Below are 12950 nucleotides of genomic sequence, written 5' to 3'. Positions count from 1 at the left end.
CTCCATTGTTGAGGCCACAAAAATAAAGCACAATCCTGCCACCGAGTAAATTTCATTATCATGGAGGGGCAGTGTTTACATGGGAATAAAATAGGTAGCAAGGGCAAATTAAGGGAGTTGAATTGTAAAAGAAATTTCAACACCATTGCTTTAGGGCAAGGAGGGTAGAGGATTTGAAAAAGTTTCCTATAAACTGCAGTGCTCAAGATGGCTTTTGAAGAGTGAGTAGCAATTCAGGATCTGAAGAGCCCACCGAGGAAAGGCCTAGGGCATGTGTGAAAAATCCACACACAATTTGAACAAGAGAGTAAATAGGATCGGAGCTGCCCTTTAGAAAGATGAATGCTGGTCAGAGTTTCATTCTCAGACCAGGTCATCTGAGAGTTACTGTAAACTCCAAACTTCCAATGTTGGCAAGTGAGGCAGCTCCCCATCCCCTCCCCCCAGCATAATTTATCTCTCTGTGAGTGTGATTGATTCAAGGTTGGTACCTGACCCAGGCTGTCCAAGTAAATTAGCCCTAGGAATTGATCAGAACTAACTGAGAGGAAAATGTTTGGTCTTGCTGTTCTCATTAAGCAGAGGTAAGCCTAGGACTGTACTGGGTTATCCATGTCACCATTTGGAGAGAGCATTACTGTCTAGAACCAAGACAGGAACTCATACTTTTTTTTTTGACTCATACTTCTTTTTGTTTTTTGAGGAAGATTAACCCTGAGCTAACATCTACTGCCAATCCTCCTTTTTTTGCTGAGGAAGACCGGCCCTGAGCTAACATCCGTGCCCATCTTCCTCTACTTTATATGTGGGACACCTGCCACAGCCTAGTTTGCCAAATGGTGCCATGTCCGCACCCGAGATCCAAACCGGCGAACCCCGAGCCATGGAAGCTGAACATGCACACTTAACTGCTGCGCCACCGGGCTGGCACCTGGATCTTTGATTTCACTCAAGAATGTTTATAATCTGGAAATGTGAAATAGTAGTTCCTCGAGAAGTAAGGGTTCAAATGCTAAATTAAATTGACTTTCAATCAAACTTTCAGGAACCTACGGCATGTACCTCACTATGAAGACTATGAGCTTCTTTACAGCAAAAATCCTTTTTTATTCACAGTGATACCCAATAATAGGCCCAGCACAAGGTGTGGTTTGTCAGATAAGAAATGAAGATGTTGCAAACACTCTCTTCAAGGACATTTTTACCATCTAACCAGGAAGAACAAGATAAAAACAACAGTATGAAATATGATATCCAATAATGGGCATATGATTGCCAGCTTTTATAACAAAAATTACAGTGATGTGGGAATACAGATAAGGAAAATGTCAGAAATGAGGTTTTATGAAAAATGACTTTTGAATTTATCTTGTATATGGATAGGTGGTAAAGAATGGAGGAATTAGTACATATATTGAAATAAAAATAAAATTAAGAAGCTCAAAAGCAAATAGCTTTATAAAAGAGGAGATTGGTAAAGAGAAATAATGATACATCTGGGTAGGTAAATTAAGGCCACTTGATGAAAAACTAGCATGCCAGGATAAACTCTTATTATGTGCTGCCCTGAATACTAAGAAAGTTTTGTTTTGTTTTGTTTTTTTAAGAAAGATTAGCCCTGAGCTAACATCTGCCGCCAATCCTCCTCTTTTTGGTGAGGAAGACTGGCCCTGAGCTAACATCCATGCCCATCTTCCTCCACTTTATATGTGGGACGCCTGCCACAGCATGGCTTGCCAAGCGGTGCCATGTCCACACCCTGGATCTGAACTGGCAAACCCTGGGCCACTGAAATGGAACATGTGAAGTTAACTGCTGTGCCACCGGGCTGGCCCCCTAAGAAAGCTTTTGAGCAAACAGATAATGGTTTCCCTCAGATTTCTTTGCCATAAAGGACACTTTCACTTCAAAGTAATTCAGTGGGTGGCTGAAAATTTAAAGAAAATATAATCGCAAATATTTCATCATTTATATCATCTTTTAATTTATTTCATTAGATATGTTTAGACATATATAAGTGCATATATTTAGGTGGACTATTTCCCCAGTGTTTCAAGTTATATAGTTGTGAATAGTACACATTAGGAGTCATTTTTCAATCATTTTCAATCATGATTATACAACAGATGGCTAAATGCTTTAAAAGTCTTAATTATTATTTTTTGCCAATTTCTTTTTCCAATCTTATCTAAAATGTCCTGCCTGTTTCTAATTGAACATTTTACGGAGAGTGAAAAATATGTGATTAGACTTTGCTATAGTTAATTATAATGAATTTGAGATACAATTCTGCAGAAGCGCCCTCATTTATTTCTTGTATGTTCTTCAAATTATTAGCATTTGCTTATCCTATTCTTCATGAAACATAATACTATATTTCCTTTTTAGGCTTATACACAATCTTAGGCATCATTTGGTCCAAATCTTTCACTTAACTGAGAAATATGAGATCCAAAATCATGAAGTGCTATGCTCAAGTTCATATATTAATGAGAGGTTAAGACGACAACTCTAGACTCCTTTTGCTATTCTAATTCTTTTACAATTATACCAGGTGGCTACTAATAATAATTCCTACCATGAATGCCACACCAGTATTCTCATACCATTATATCACACTGGTAATATGTGCAGAGACTCTGCCATATGTCAGGCAATGTGCTGGGCACTTTCATACAATATCTTTATTGCTTGCAATAATCCTGCAAGGCAAATATTTCCTATACTTGACACTTGAAAAAACTGAGGCTCAGAGAAGTCCTGTAACTTGCCCACAGTCACACAGCTCTAACTGGTAGCACCATGCTGGAATTCTCAGTCAGGTATAACCCCAAACCATGAGATTACTTTCGACGCTTTGTCTTTCTAGGCTATATTGACTTTTTCACACTAGTTTCCCTCACAAGCAAATAAATTGAATTCGATTTTCAAAGTTCTTACAAAGTTGATTAATTATCACACAATTCTCAAATGACACTTGCTCTTAGCTCCAACTAGTTATCACACATATCGAATGTACAATCTGTGAGACCAGCTTCTCACTGATTGAATTGTGAAACTTAAACCATTTTGTTCTTTGATTCTATCTCTAACCAAATCCAACTTTTGAATCAAAAACGTCTTAGGAACATTAATTTCCATTATGCTTTTTGATTTTTAAATGAAAAATTACATATTATAAGTTTGGATTCTTTATCATAAGGAATCTTACTATTCTAAACCATTTAATTCTTGGGTAAATACTACAGTAATTTATCACTGTATCATGCACAATTACTTTGTACACCACTAAGAAAAAAATGCAAAAACAAAAAACACTGCTAGTTAAACTATGATATATCATCCATTAGACCCATCCAGATTTCAGATGTGTTTTTTTTTAAAATGAGCATCTTACAATCAATGCGATATGGTAGTTTAAAATAGCTAACTTTTCATAATCTACATGGTTAAATCTATAAAAAAGCCTTCTTTTAAAAAGTAAATTATCTATGTAAAAAATTAAAGCCTACAGTTAAAAGGAGCTGAATTTTCTAATTTTTGGAGGACCAAAGACTGGTTTGTTTTTCTTACCTTATTAAATTTCTAGTGTTTGATAGTATGAGAAAAGTAAGAAAAACACAGAAAAAAAGTCCTTATAGTTCCCGTCTTGCTTATATAGTGGTTTTACTTTGTTCCAACCCAATTTTTCATAAAACTTATTTTCAAAATAGCAAAAATCAATGGAGTGTTGATTCCATTAAGGAGAAGAGAGAGATGACATATAGATGAGGGCATAGAACAAAATACCATAAAATGAATCATTAGGCAAAGACTTTAGCACAAAGTATTACATTCCTTCCAAAATGTGATTTAATATTATTTGTTTATTCTATCTCCGTCCTGTTTTTAGCACATAGATTTGTTAGTCATGACCAAGCTGAGCAGAAAGAGAGTCAATCATTGATGTTAATCTTTTTTTTTAAAAAAAATCTATTATAATTAATTGGCAGACAATTATATTGCTATAATATGAATCTGTCACACTGAAAAGTTGTGTTTTAAAATTTTTTTTAAAATATTTTATAGGTTTGGAAGTCAGTGGCAGACCTGCTATCAGCTCAAACATGAAAAGAGCTTGGAAATCTTCACTTGCATCTTCACCACAAGAAAAAAACTGAACAAATTAAAAATCAAAGTGATTTTCTTAGATCCATCAGAGAAGTGAGGTCTCAGAGCAAACTGATATCCCAAAATCTGGAGAGAAAGCAAAATTTAAAAAATCATAGCCGTGATCAGTTAGTAGGAGCAAAACCCACTGGAGCCAGTAACTGGTAGGAACACTTGCATGTTAATTTTGATGAGTTGCTGGAGGCATGAAATGCTGGAAGCTCAGTGTGGGCTAGGTTGAGAGTTAAAAACTACAGGGGTCCAGTCTCGGGGGAGAACCCTACACATTCATAGGTTTTACTTATAGGAACCCAACCACGTTCTTTCAGTGAAGCTCAGTGAAAAGTCCCCTCCTGTGTAAGTGAGGGTACGAATTAGGGGTGGAGGAGGGGAGAAAAGTAGCCATTTTGAAATATACCCAGAGGAGAAGCAAAAATTTAAAAACATACCCAGAGCATTCAACATTAAAAAACCTGCCCTCCAAGGAAAAATATTTTACCAGATCTTTATTTGACCTAGAGGGAAGGGCAATTAGCCAACCCCAGCTCCTTCTACCCTTTCTAGCTCACTTAAGGGGAGGATAAAAAGAAGCTAAGAACCAGTTGTGGAGGTCACAGACTATAGACTCAGGCCCACTAAAAAAGTGAGATTTAATCACAAGATTACAGAACACGGCACCTCCCCAACATCTTACCACCATATCAACTGGGTTCCAGTAATAATAACAGTAGATTACAATTGAGAGAGCTGCAAGACACAGGCTCTTTGTATGAAGGAGCTCTTAGGGAAACCCCAAGACAATAGAGGAAGAAAAACAAAACAACACAAAACAAATGAGGAATCTAAAGCCCATGGCAGCTTCATCCACAACATTAAAGGCAGCCTAGTACCAGCCAGATTAACATAAAATCTCACACCAAATCCTAACCACTCAATTTCTACTTTGTAATATATCATGTCCAGCTTTCAATAAAAAATTGCAAACCATGCTGAAAGGCAAGAGAAAACAGTCTGAAGAGACAAAGCAAGCATCAGACCAGACTCAGAGATGACAGTAATTTTGGAATTATCAGATAGAGAACTACTAACTATCAGTAATATGTTAAGGGCTCTAATGGAAAAGGTTGACAACATGCAAGCACATATGGGTAAATGTAAGCAGAATGGAAACTCTAAGAAAGACTCAAAAGGAAATGCTTGAAATCAAAAACACAGAAATGAAGATTTCCTTCAATGAGCTCATCAGTAGACTGGACATGGCTGAGGAAACAATCAATGACCTTGAAACGTGTCAACAGAAACTTCCTAAGTCGAAAAGCAAAGAAAAAAAAAAGAACGAAAAATGAACAAACTACTCCAGAACTCTGGGACAATTGCAAAGGATGTAACATATGAATAATGGGAATCCCAGAATAACAAGAAAGAAAGAAAGGAGCAGAAGAATATTTGAATAATGACTGGAATCCATAGATACAGGAATCTCAGGAAGCATGAAGTATACATACCCAAAACTAAACACCTCAGCATATCATATTCAAACTGCAGAAAACCAAAGACAAAGAGAAAATCTTCAAAGAAACCAGAGGATATTAGAAAACAGCTTGCCTATAGAGTAATAAGGATAAGAATTACATCACATTTCTTGTCAGAAACCGTGCAAGCACAAGAGAGTGTGGTGAAGTGTTTAAAGCGATGCAAGAAAAAACCCAGCAACCTAGAGGGCTGGCCCCATGGCTAACTGCTTAAGTTCCCATGCTCTACTTTGCAGCCCAGGGTTTCGAGGGTTTGGATGCTGGGCGTGGACATGGCACCACTCATCAAGCCATGCTGAGGAGGCATCCCACATACCACAACTAGAAGGACCCACAACTAAAAATATACAACTATGTGCAGGGGGGCTTTGGGGAGAAAAAAGGAAAAACAAAATCTTTAAAAACAAAAACAAAACCAAAGAACCCCCCAGTAACCTAGATTTCTGTATTCAGTGAAATTATCCTTTAACATGAAAGAGAAATAAAAACTTCTCACACAAACAAAAACTAAGGAAATTTGTTGCCAGTAGACCTGCCTTGTAAGAAATATTAGTTCTTCAGCAAGAACTAATAAATAAAGTTCTTCAGCAAGAAAGAAAAAGACATAGGTCAGAAACTCAGATCTATATAAAAGAAAGAATAAATTAAGGTAAACTAAAATATTTTATTTTTCTTATTTTTAACTGGCTTAATAGATTATTCAAAATAATATCAACAATGTATTAAGTAATTTTAGCTTATGGAAAAGTGAAATTAATATTATAAAAGATGGGAGGGAGGAATTGGGATACTCTGTTATAAAGAACCTATACCATAAAGCAGTATAGTGTTATTTGAAAGTGGATGTAGATTAGCTGTAAACGTGTAATTCAAACTCTAAGAAAACCACAAAAGAAATTTCTTTAGAGAAGTACAATTGATATGCTAAGACAGCAGAGAACATGGAATCATACAAAATGCTCAATTAAAATCAAAGAAGGAAGAAAAAGAAGGGAGATTAAAAAAGCAGAGTAAGTACAATGATTAGAAAACAGTTACAAACATGGTAGATATTAATATAACTACATCAATAACCTCTTTAAATGTGAATGGTCTGATACACTAATTAAAAGATACTGGCAGAGTGGATAAAAATAACAAAACAAAAACAAGACCCAACAATATGTTGCCTATGACAAAACCATTTTAAATATACTGCCACAGATAGATTAAAAGTAAAAGGATGGAGAAAGATACACCATGCTAATATCAGGAAATTACAAACTAAAACTACAATGAGAAAACACAATATGCCTATTAGAACGGGTAAAATCCAAAAAACTGAAACTGAAAATACCAATGCTGGTGAGTATGTGGAGCAACAGGAACTCTGATCTCCTGCAGGGGGGCATGCAAAATGGTATGACCACTTTGAAAGACAATTTGGCAGTTTCTTACAAAACTAAACATAGTCTTACTATAAGATCTAGCTACTGCACTCCTGGGTATTTACCTACTCAAGTTGAAAACTGTTATCCACACAAAAACCTACACAGGAATGCTTACAGCAGCTTTATTCGTATTTGCTGAAACTTGGAAGGAACCAAGATGTCTTTCAATAGGTAAATGGATAAACTGTGGTTCATCCATGCAATGCAACCTTATTCAGCAGTAAAAAGACATGAGTTTTCAAGCCACAAAAAGACAGGGAGCAATCTTAAACGTATATTGCCAAGTGAAAGAAGCCAGTCTGAAAAGGCTCCATACTGTATGATTCCAACTATATGACATTCTGCAGAAGGCAAAACTACAGACAGGACAGATATCACTGGTTACCAGGGGCTGGTCAGGAGAAGGGATGAATAGATAGGACACAGAACATTTTTAGAGCAGTGAAACTATTCTGCATTATAGTGTTAATGGTGGATACATGACATGACATTATGCATTTGTCAAAATCTACAGAACTTTACTACACAAAAAGTAAACCTTAACGTAAATTATGGACTATGTTAATAAGAGTGTATGGAGAGTGGTTTATTAATTGTATCAAAGGTACCACACTAATGCAAGATGTTAGTAAGAGTTGAGACTGTGGGAGAGAGGGGAGAATAATATGGGAACCCTCTGTACCAGCTGCTCAATTTTTCTGTAAACCTAAAACTGTTCTAAAAATTAAACTCTATTAATTTAAAAATGAAGTTAGTGGCAGAAATTAAAACTCAGTTTGGCTCTAGTGAGCACAGAGCATCAATTAGTGTTCCTCCCATGGTAAAAGGACAGAAACAAGTTTTTGCTACTTTTTGACACCATAATGGGCTCTGAAATGCCAAAGAGTGTGCAGAATTAACAAAGACCTTTATTCCTATCTTGACATTAGCATTGCAAGTTGCACATAGCTTAAAAAGAAAATATTTATCACTTTCTCCTCAGTTTACCGGTTTTATCAATAAAGGTGGCAGAATACAAGATATTAAAAAGACTTTCCACAATAAGAGGTTTAGTTTTAACCTGATGAAAATAAATGAAACTCAATTCCTTATCAATTAGAAACATGTTAAGATTAACAAGCACTTCCTAAGTCATGAGTATGATCTTATGTGCATTACATGCATTACTTAACTGAATCCTCAAAATAGCTGTATGAACCAAGTGCAATCATTATTCCCATTTTACAGATGAGGGAATAATGGCTTAAAGAGTTAAGTAAATTTCCAAAGATTGAGGATCCAGATTTCCAACCAGTAGGTGGATTCAAAGCCTTTGTTACTGTGCCAGATTGCTTCTCAATTCTGGGAAAGCTGGTATAAAATTTATCACAGAGAGTATATTTCAATCATTTTAAGCAAGAATAGCCACAACAATGGAACTAAGATAGAGTACTAAGATATATAAAAATGCTCCAGTTTTTGTCAGTCTGGAATAAGATTCTGAGTGAAGATTTTTATAAGCCTTAATGCTATCTTAATGTTATCTGTGCAGAAATGTGTGTACATGTTCATGTGTGCTCATGTACATGTGTTTGTGTATTATGAGAAAGACAGAACTAGAGAGAGAGGGGAGAGCAAGGGAGATTTTAAAACTTTTTTTTAAAAAAACCTCCTTGTATTAATTCTGAGTTATAATAACTTGAACAGGTCACCAAGGTACCACAACATAACTTCTAACTGCTACACTGAGAGAGATTTATAAAGCTATATATCTCATTTCTGCCTTCTTTCCAATTTACTCAGTGTGGAAAATGACATTGGCCTTCCAAAACCCTAACTTATGTTTGGACCCTTTCCATCTTTGAGTCTTATTCTAGTGCTGCTGACCATTAAAATGAATATTTCAGTGGGGCTGGAACACTCCTATTAGCCCAAGCCAAGCTTTATATGGCTTGTGCACTTTAAGAGGTTAATCTAGCCAGCCAACTCACTTTGTTCAGAAGTATTAAATGGAAAGACTGTAAGATTCAAAGAGAGGCAAAGTTCACTGGGTAAGACCCCAGTAATATAATGGAGCATAAAACCTCTAGAATTTTTTACCATAATATTTTATGAAACATATGCACACACTCACTGCAACAGGATCCAATTCAAACGGTTTTGAAGGTCAGTTCAAAGTCACCACATATGCAGTATCTTTGTGAGAAATATGTACTATTTCAAAGTTCCTGGACCCAGAAGCTTCCTTTCCCTATTTTATAGTTTATTATCAGCCCAGCAGTATACTATATTAGGGGAAAAAGTCACCCACTACAGCATGATATAATTTGCAGCCAAAACATGAAGTTTAGTAAAATATTCCAAATTTCAGTATCCACAAATCCTTGTGTTATGGGACAAAAGGAATCACAGAGGGTAATTCTAAAAGGAAGTGCTACTTTAAGGGGGGCAATAAATATAAAAATTAAAAACAATTATTTTATTTCCAGCTTCACAACCAATTATGAAAGCCTTTGATGTTCCTTGTTGTGCAAGGAGCAAAAGTCTCTCAACTCCTACATTTAAAAGAAAAGTGAACTAGGAATGGGCCTGATTAGAGCCAACTATTTCTATTCTGATGTTTTTTCCAAAATGCCCCAATTCTATGAGCAACTATCATTCTCCTAAGGGGAAGGAAGTAAAGGTCCACTTTGCATGACGAAGGTCAGATTTCTGCAGGCAAACGAGACTTCTATGGTTGACTGTTCCTAGACTGTCACTGTGCGGCTGGGTCCTAAGAGGTCAAGAGAGGTTCCAAATTGCGCTCACGGCTCAAGGGATACCCCTGGGGCCATTTTAACCATTTGAAGGTCATTAGGACTTTGCTTACTCTGGTTCCAGCTTTTCTCCCTTAAATCCTGCTAATACATATTGGCAATTCGGTACCACCGTTGTAGGTTAAAAAGAAATTCAAAGTATTTGATATTACATGCGGATCAAAAGATAGAATCCACTTTATTTAACAACTTCTTTTAAATCTAAGATTGAATCAGTGAAACAGAGGAGGATAATCAGACCCAAATAGAAAAAGCTTGACTGTATTATGGCTGTCCTGGTATTTACACTATGTGATCAATGCTGCGTTCATTTAATACAATTTCATTTAATATGATGTAGCTTTATGTGAAAATTATCTTAAACCGTTTCCCCAATCATCACATATGTTTAATTATGGTAATAGTTTACTGTTTACTTTTTTTGTAATAACTATTGAGCCACTAAAATATAGCAAATGCTGAAGTAAAAACTATTATTTGACTGTATTTCAATGCTCTTCTATTTAGTGCAAATATATGTCTAAACTTTCTCACAGTGGATTGGATTATATTTATAAAATTCGGAAGAGTTCCACCTATTTGTAATTAATGAAGGGTATCTCTAAGTATTTTAGATAATGTGTAGGGAACATCTGTATTTAATTATATCACAGTTTTCTTAAGACAATAGAAATTGAATTAAGGAATATTTTGAAACCGCGGTAGAGATATAAAAGTATTAATGGCTGTTCACAAACTTTATTGCTGCAATGCTTGAAAATGTTTGGATTTACACATCAATAGCCTGACACTTCATAAATATCAGATTTTCAATATAAAGGGAAGAAACAAAATATCAGGCAAATACAGAAAACATACCACTAGAAAAGACAAGGGCTGTATCTTCTCATTATTATTATATATCATATAGACAGAAACAGAAAATATCTTTCATATTAATACAGATTTGAATAAAATTTTGTAACATATATCCTGAGCAGGACTTCTTTTTGAATTTTGTTGTGGATTGAGAATTTCTACAATAATAAACTAATGGCTTGCTATTCATTCTTCACAGAAGAAAAATCCTAAGCTGTTCTCATGGAAACAGTGAGACACAAGTATGGGTTTTCAGTACTTGTTCTTAAGTATTGAAAAAGATCAGGTTTTCTTTCTAGATGCTTGTTGGTTCCAAATGCCACTTCTTTTCAGAGTCGGTGTCAGTTCTGCAGTCAGTTTTCAATCTCCCAGTGGTAAGAATATATTCAAAGGCTGTGTGCACAGCAGGGTAGAAGTCTTTCTCTGTGAATGTAACTATATCACTCATCACTAACCTCCCGCCATGAGGGGACTTGTGTTTTCTTTCCTTTTAGTGACTCCTTGGGCTCTTGAATGCCAGTCACTGCCCTGAGACCTGGGGCAATAGTCATATAATCTCTGTCAATAGTTCCTGCACATGCCATTGGTGCAACTAAATGTCAAGGCTGCAGATCAAAGTCCCCACATTCTAAAACTCATGTCCTTTATGGATCAATTTTCTCAAACTATACTCTATGTTTTAGAAATACATGGAGACTCACTCTTTGCTTTCTTCCTTTCATTCCAGGGAAGTTTATTTACACAAAAGGCAATCTGATTTGTAAATAATAGTGTGAAATTTTGATGCAATACATAAAACTCATTCTTTCCTTTGCATAGCCTTCTACTGAAGTATTTTACTGCACCTATGGACTTATAGTAGAAATGCAAAAGTCTTTGGGTGATTAAAATAAAGACTCACAGATTGTTTTGCAATACTTGACCATCCTTTCCCAGTGCCTGGTACAATATGGGCTAGATGGTAGGTAAAAAACTCTTACTCAGGATTGATTTTATTTTTAAATCTTCATTATGCTATAGGCAAATTATATGACAGAAAATAGCTTCAGCATGTGTTTTTTACAATCTATATGCATTTTAACTATTCAAAATGGCTTGGGAAAATGAATATAATTATTTGAAATCATTTACACAAATTACATAGATCTATACTTCTCCAAGTAGACCTGAGTAAAATACAATGGACCAAATTATCTTCCCTAAAGACCTTTTCAGATCAATTGTGGATATAAAAATTTTTAAATTTACAACTTTCTGTAAAGAACTATATTTGAAAAACATCGTAAGATTTAGTACACAAATGCTACTTATGCTGATATCTAGCCAAAGTTTAAATATATTTATTATAGAGGTAAGAGCATATAACAAATTAAATATGCACATATCAGAAGGCTAAAACAAAGAAGATGGGAAAATAAATACAGGCCTTACAGCCACAGAGCTGTTTACTAAATTCTAAATAGAAGCTTCATTGTCCTAGTTCCCCTAAGCAAATTTTAATATAATTACAGGAGATTATTAGCTACAAAGCTTTACCCTGAGATCTACTGTAATCTGTGAGACATTAGGCAAGTCACTTACTCAGATGCTAACTTTGGTCTTATGTGTTTTAATAAACAATTAAATTTAAGGTTTTTTAAAAGTGTAAGGAAAAATAGTTTATGATGTCCATTTTTGTAGTAAATGGTTGAGGCTCAACAGAAATCAGATAAACGGAGGAAATTAAAGAGTTCCTCATTAATGGAGAAGATTTAAATTTCCTGAGAAATAAAATTTCTGTTTCCCTTAATCTATTCTTTATTGCTAATAAGAAAATAATTTCTCTAAAATCCAAATGTGATAAACCTTTAAATTCAAAAAGCTTCTTTGGTTATATACTGAATCAATTGATGTAGAAATAGATGTGCGCACACACATATATTTGTCTACATTGAGGGTGGATGTGAAGAGGCCATAATAGTTATGATTCAAATTCTGTGACTTTCCTCTAGAGGGATTGCAAAATGAAACTACAGGTATGTTATGGAAGAGCAAGTGGAGTCCTCTTGTTAAACCAACTTACCAGTTTTTCGAAGGGGGAAATCGTCCTTTGCATCTTGTGCTCCTGGTAATGTATATTTGTAGGATGGAGACGTTCCACTCAGGGGTGGAGAGCTTTGATCCAATGACGTGTGGTGGGCAGCCCT

General features: G+C 35.4%; 1 protein-coding gene across 50 annotated transcripts in view; it reads right to left on the bottom strand.

Moving 5' to 3' along the window:
* HDAC9 (histone deacetylase 9) overlaps window positions 1–12950 on the bottom strand; it is a 546893-nt gene that overhangs the window by 54470 nt on the left and 479473 nt on the right. For all 50 annotated transcript variants that reach the window (XM_070264631.1, XM_070264612.1, XM_070264643.1 and 47 more), the window contains one exon: window positions 12827–12948. In XM_070264631.1, coding sequence (XP_070120732.1) covers window positions 12827–12948 — 122 coding nt within the window. The remainder of the gene's footprint in view (window positions 1–12826; window positions 12949–12950) is intronic.

Source organism: Equus caballus, chromosome 4 (genome assembly GCF_041296265.1).
Source record: "Equus caballus isolate H_3958 breed thoroughbred chromosome 4, TB-T2T, whole genome shotgun sequence".
Taxonomy (NCBI): domain Eukaryota; kingdom Metazoa; phylum Chordata; class Mammalia; order Perissodactyla; family Equidae; genus Equus; species Equus caballus.
The sequence above is the reverse complement of the archived record's forward strand: the minus strand, read 5'-3'. Positions and strand labels throughout refer to the sequence as shown.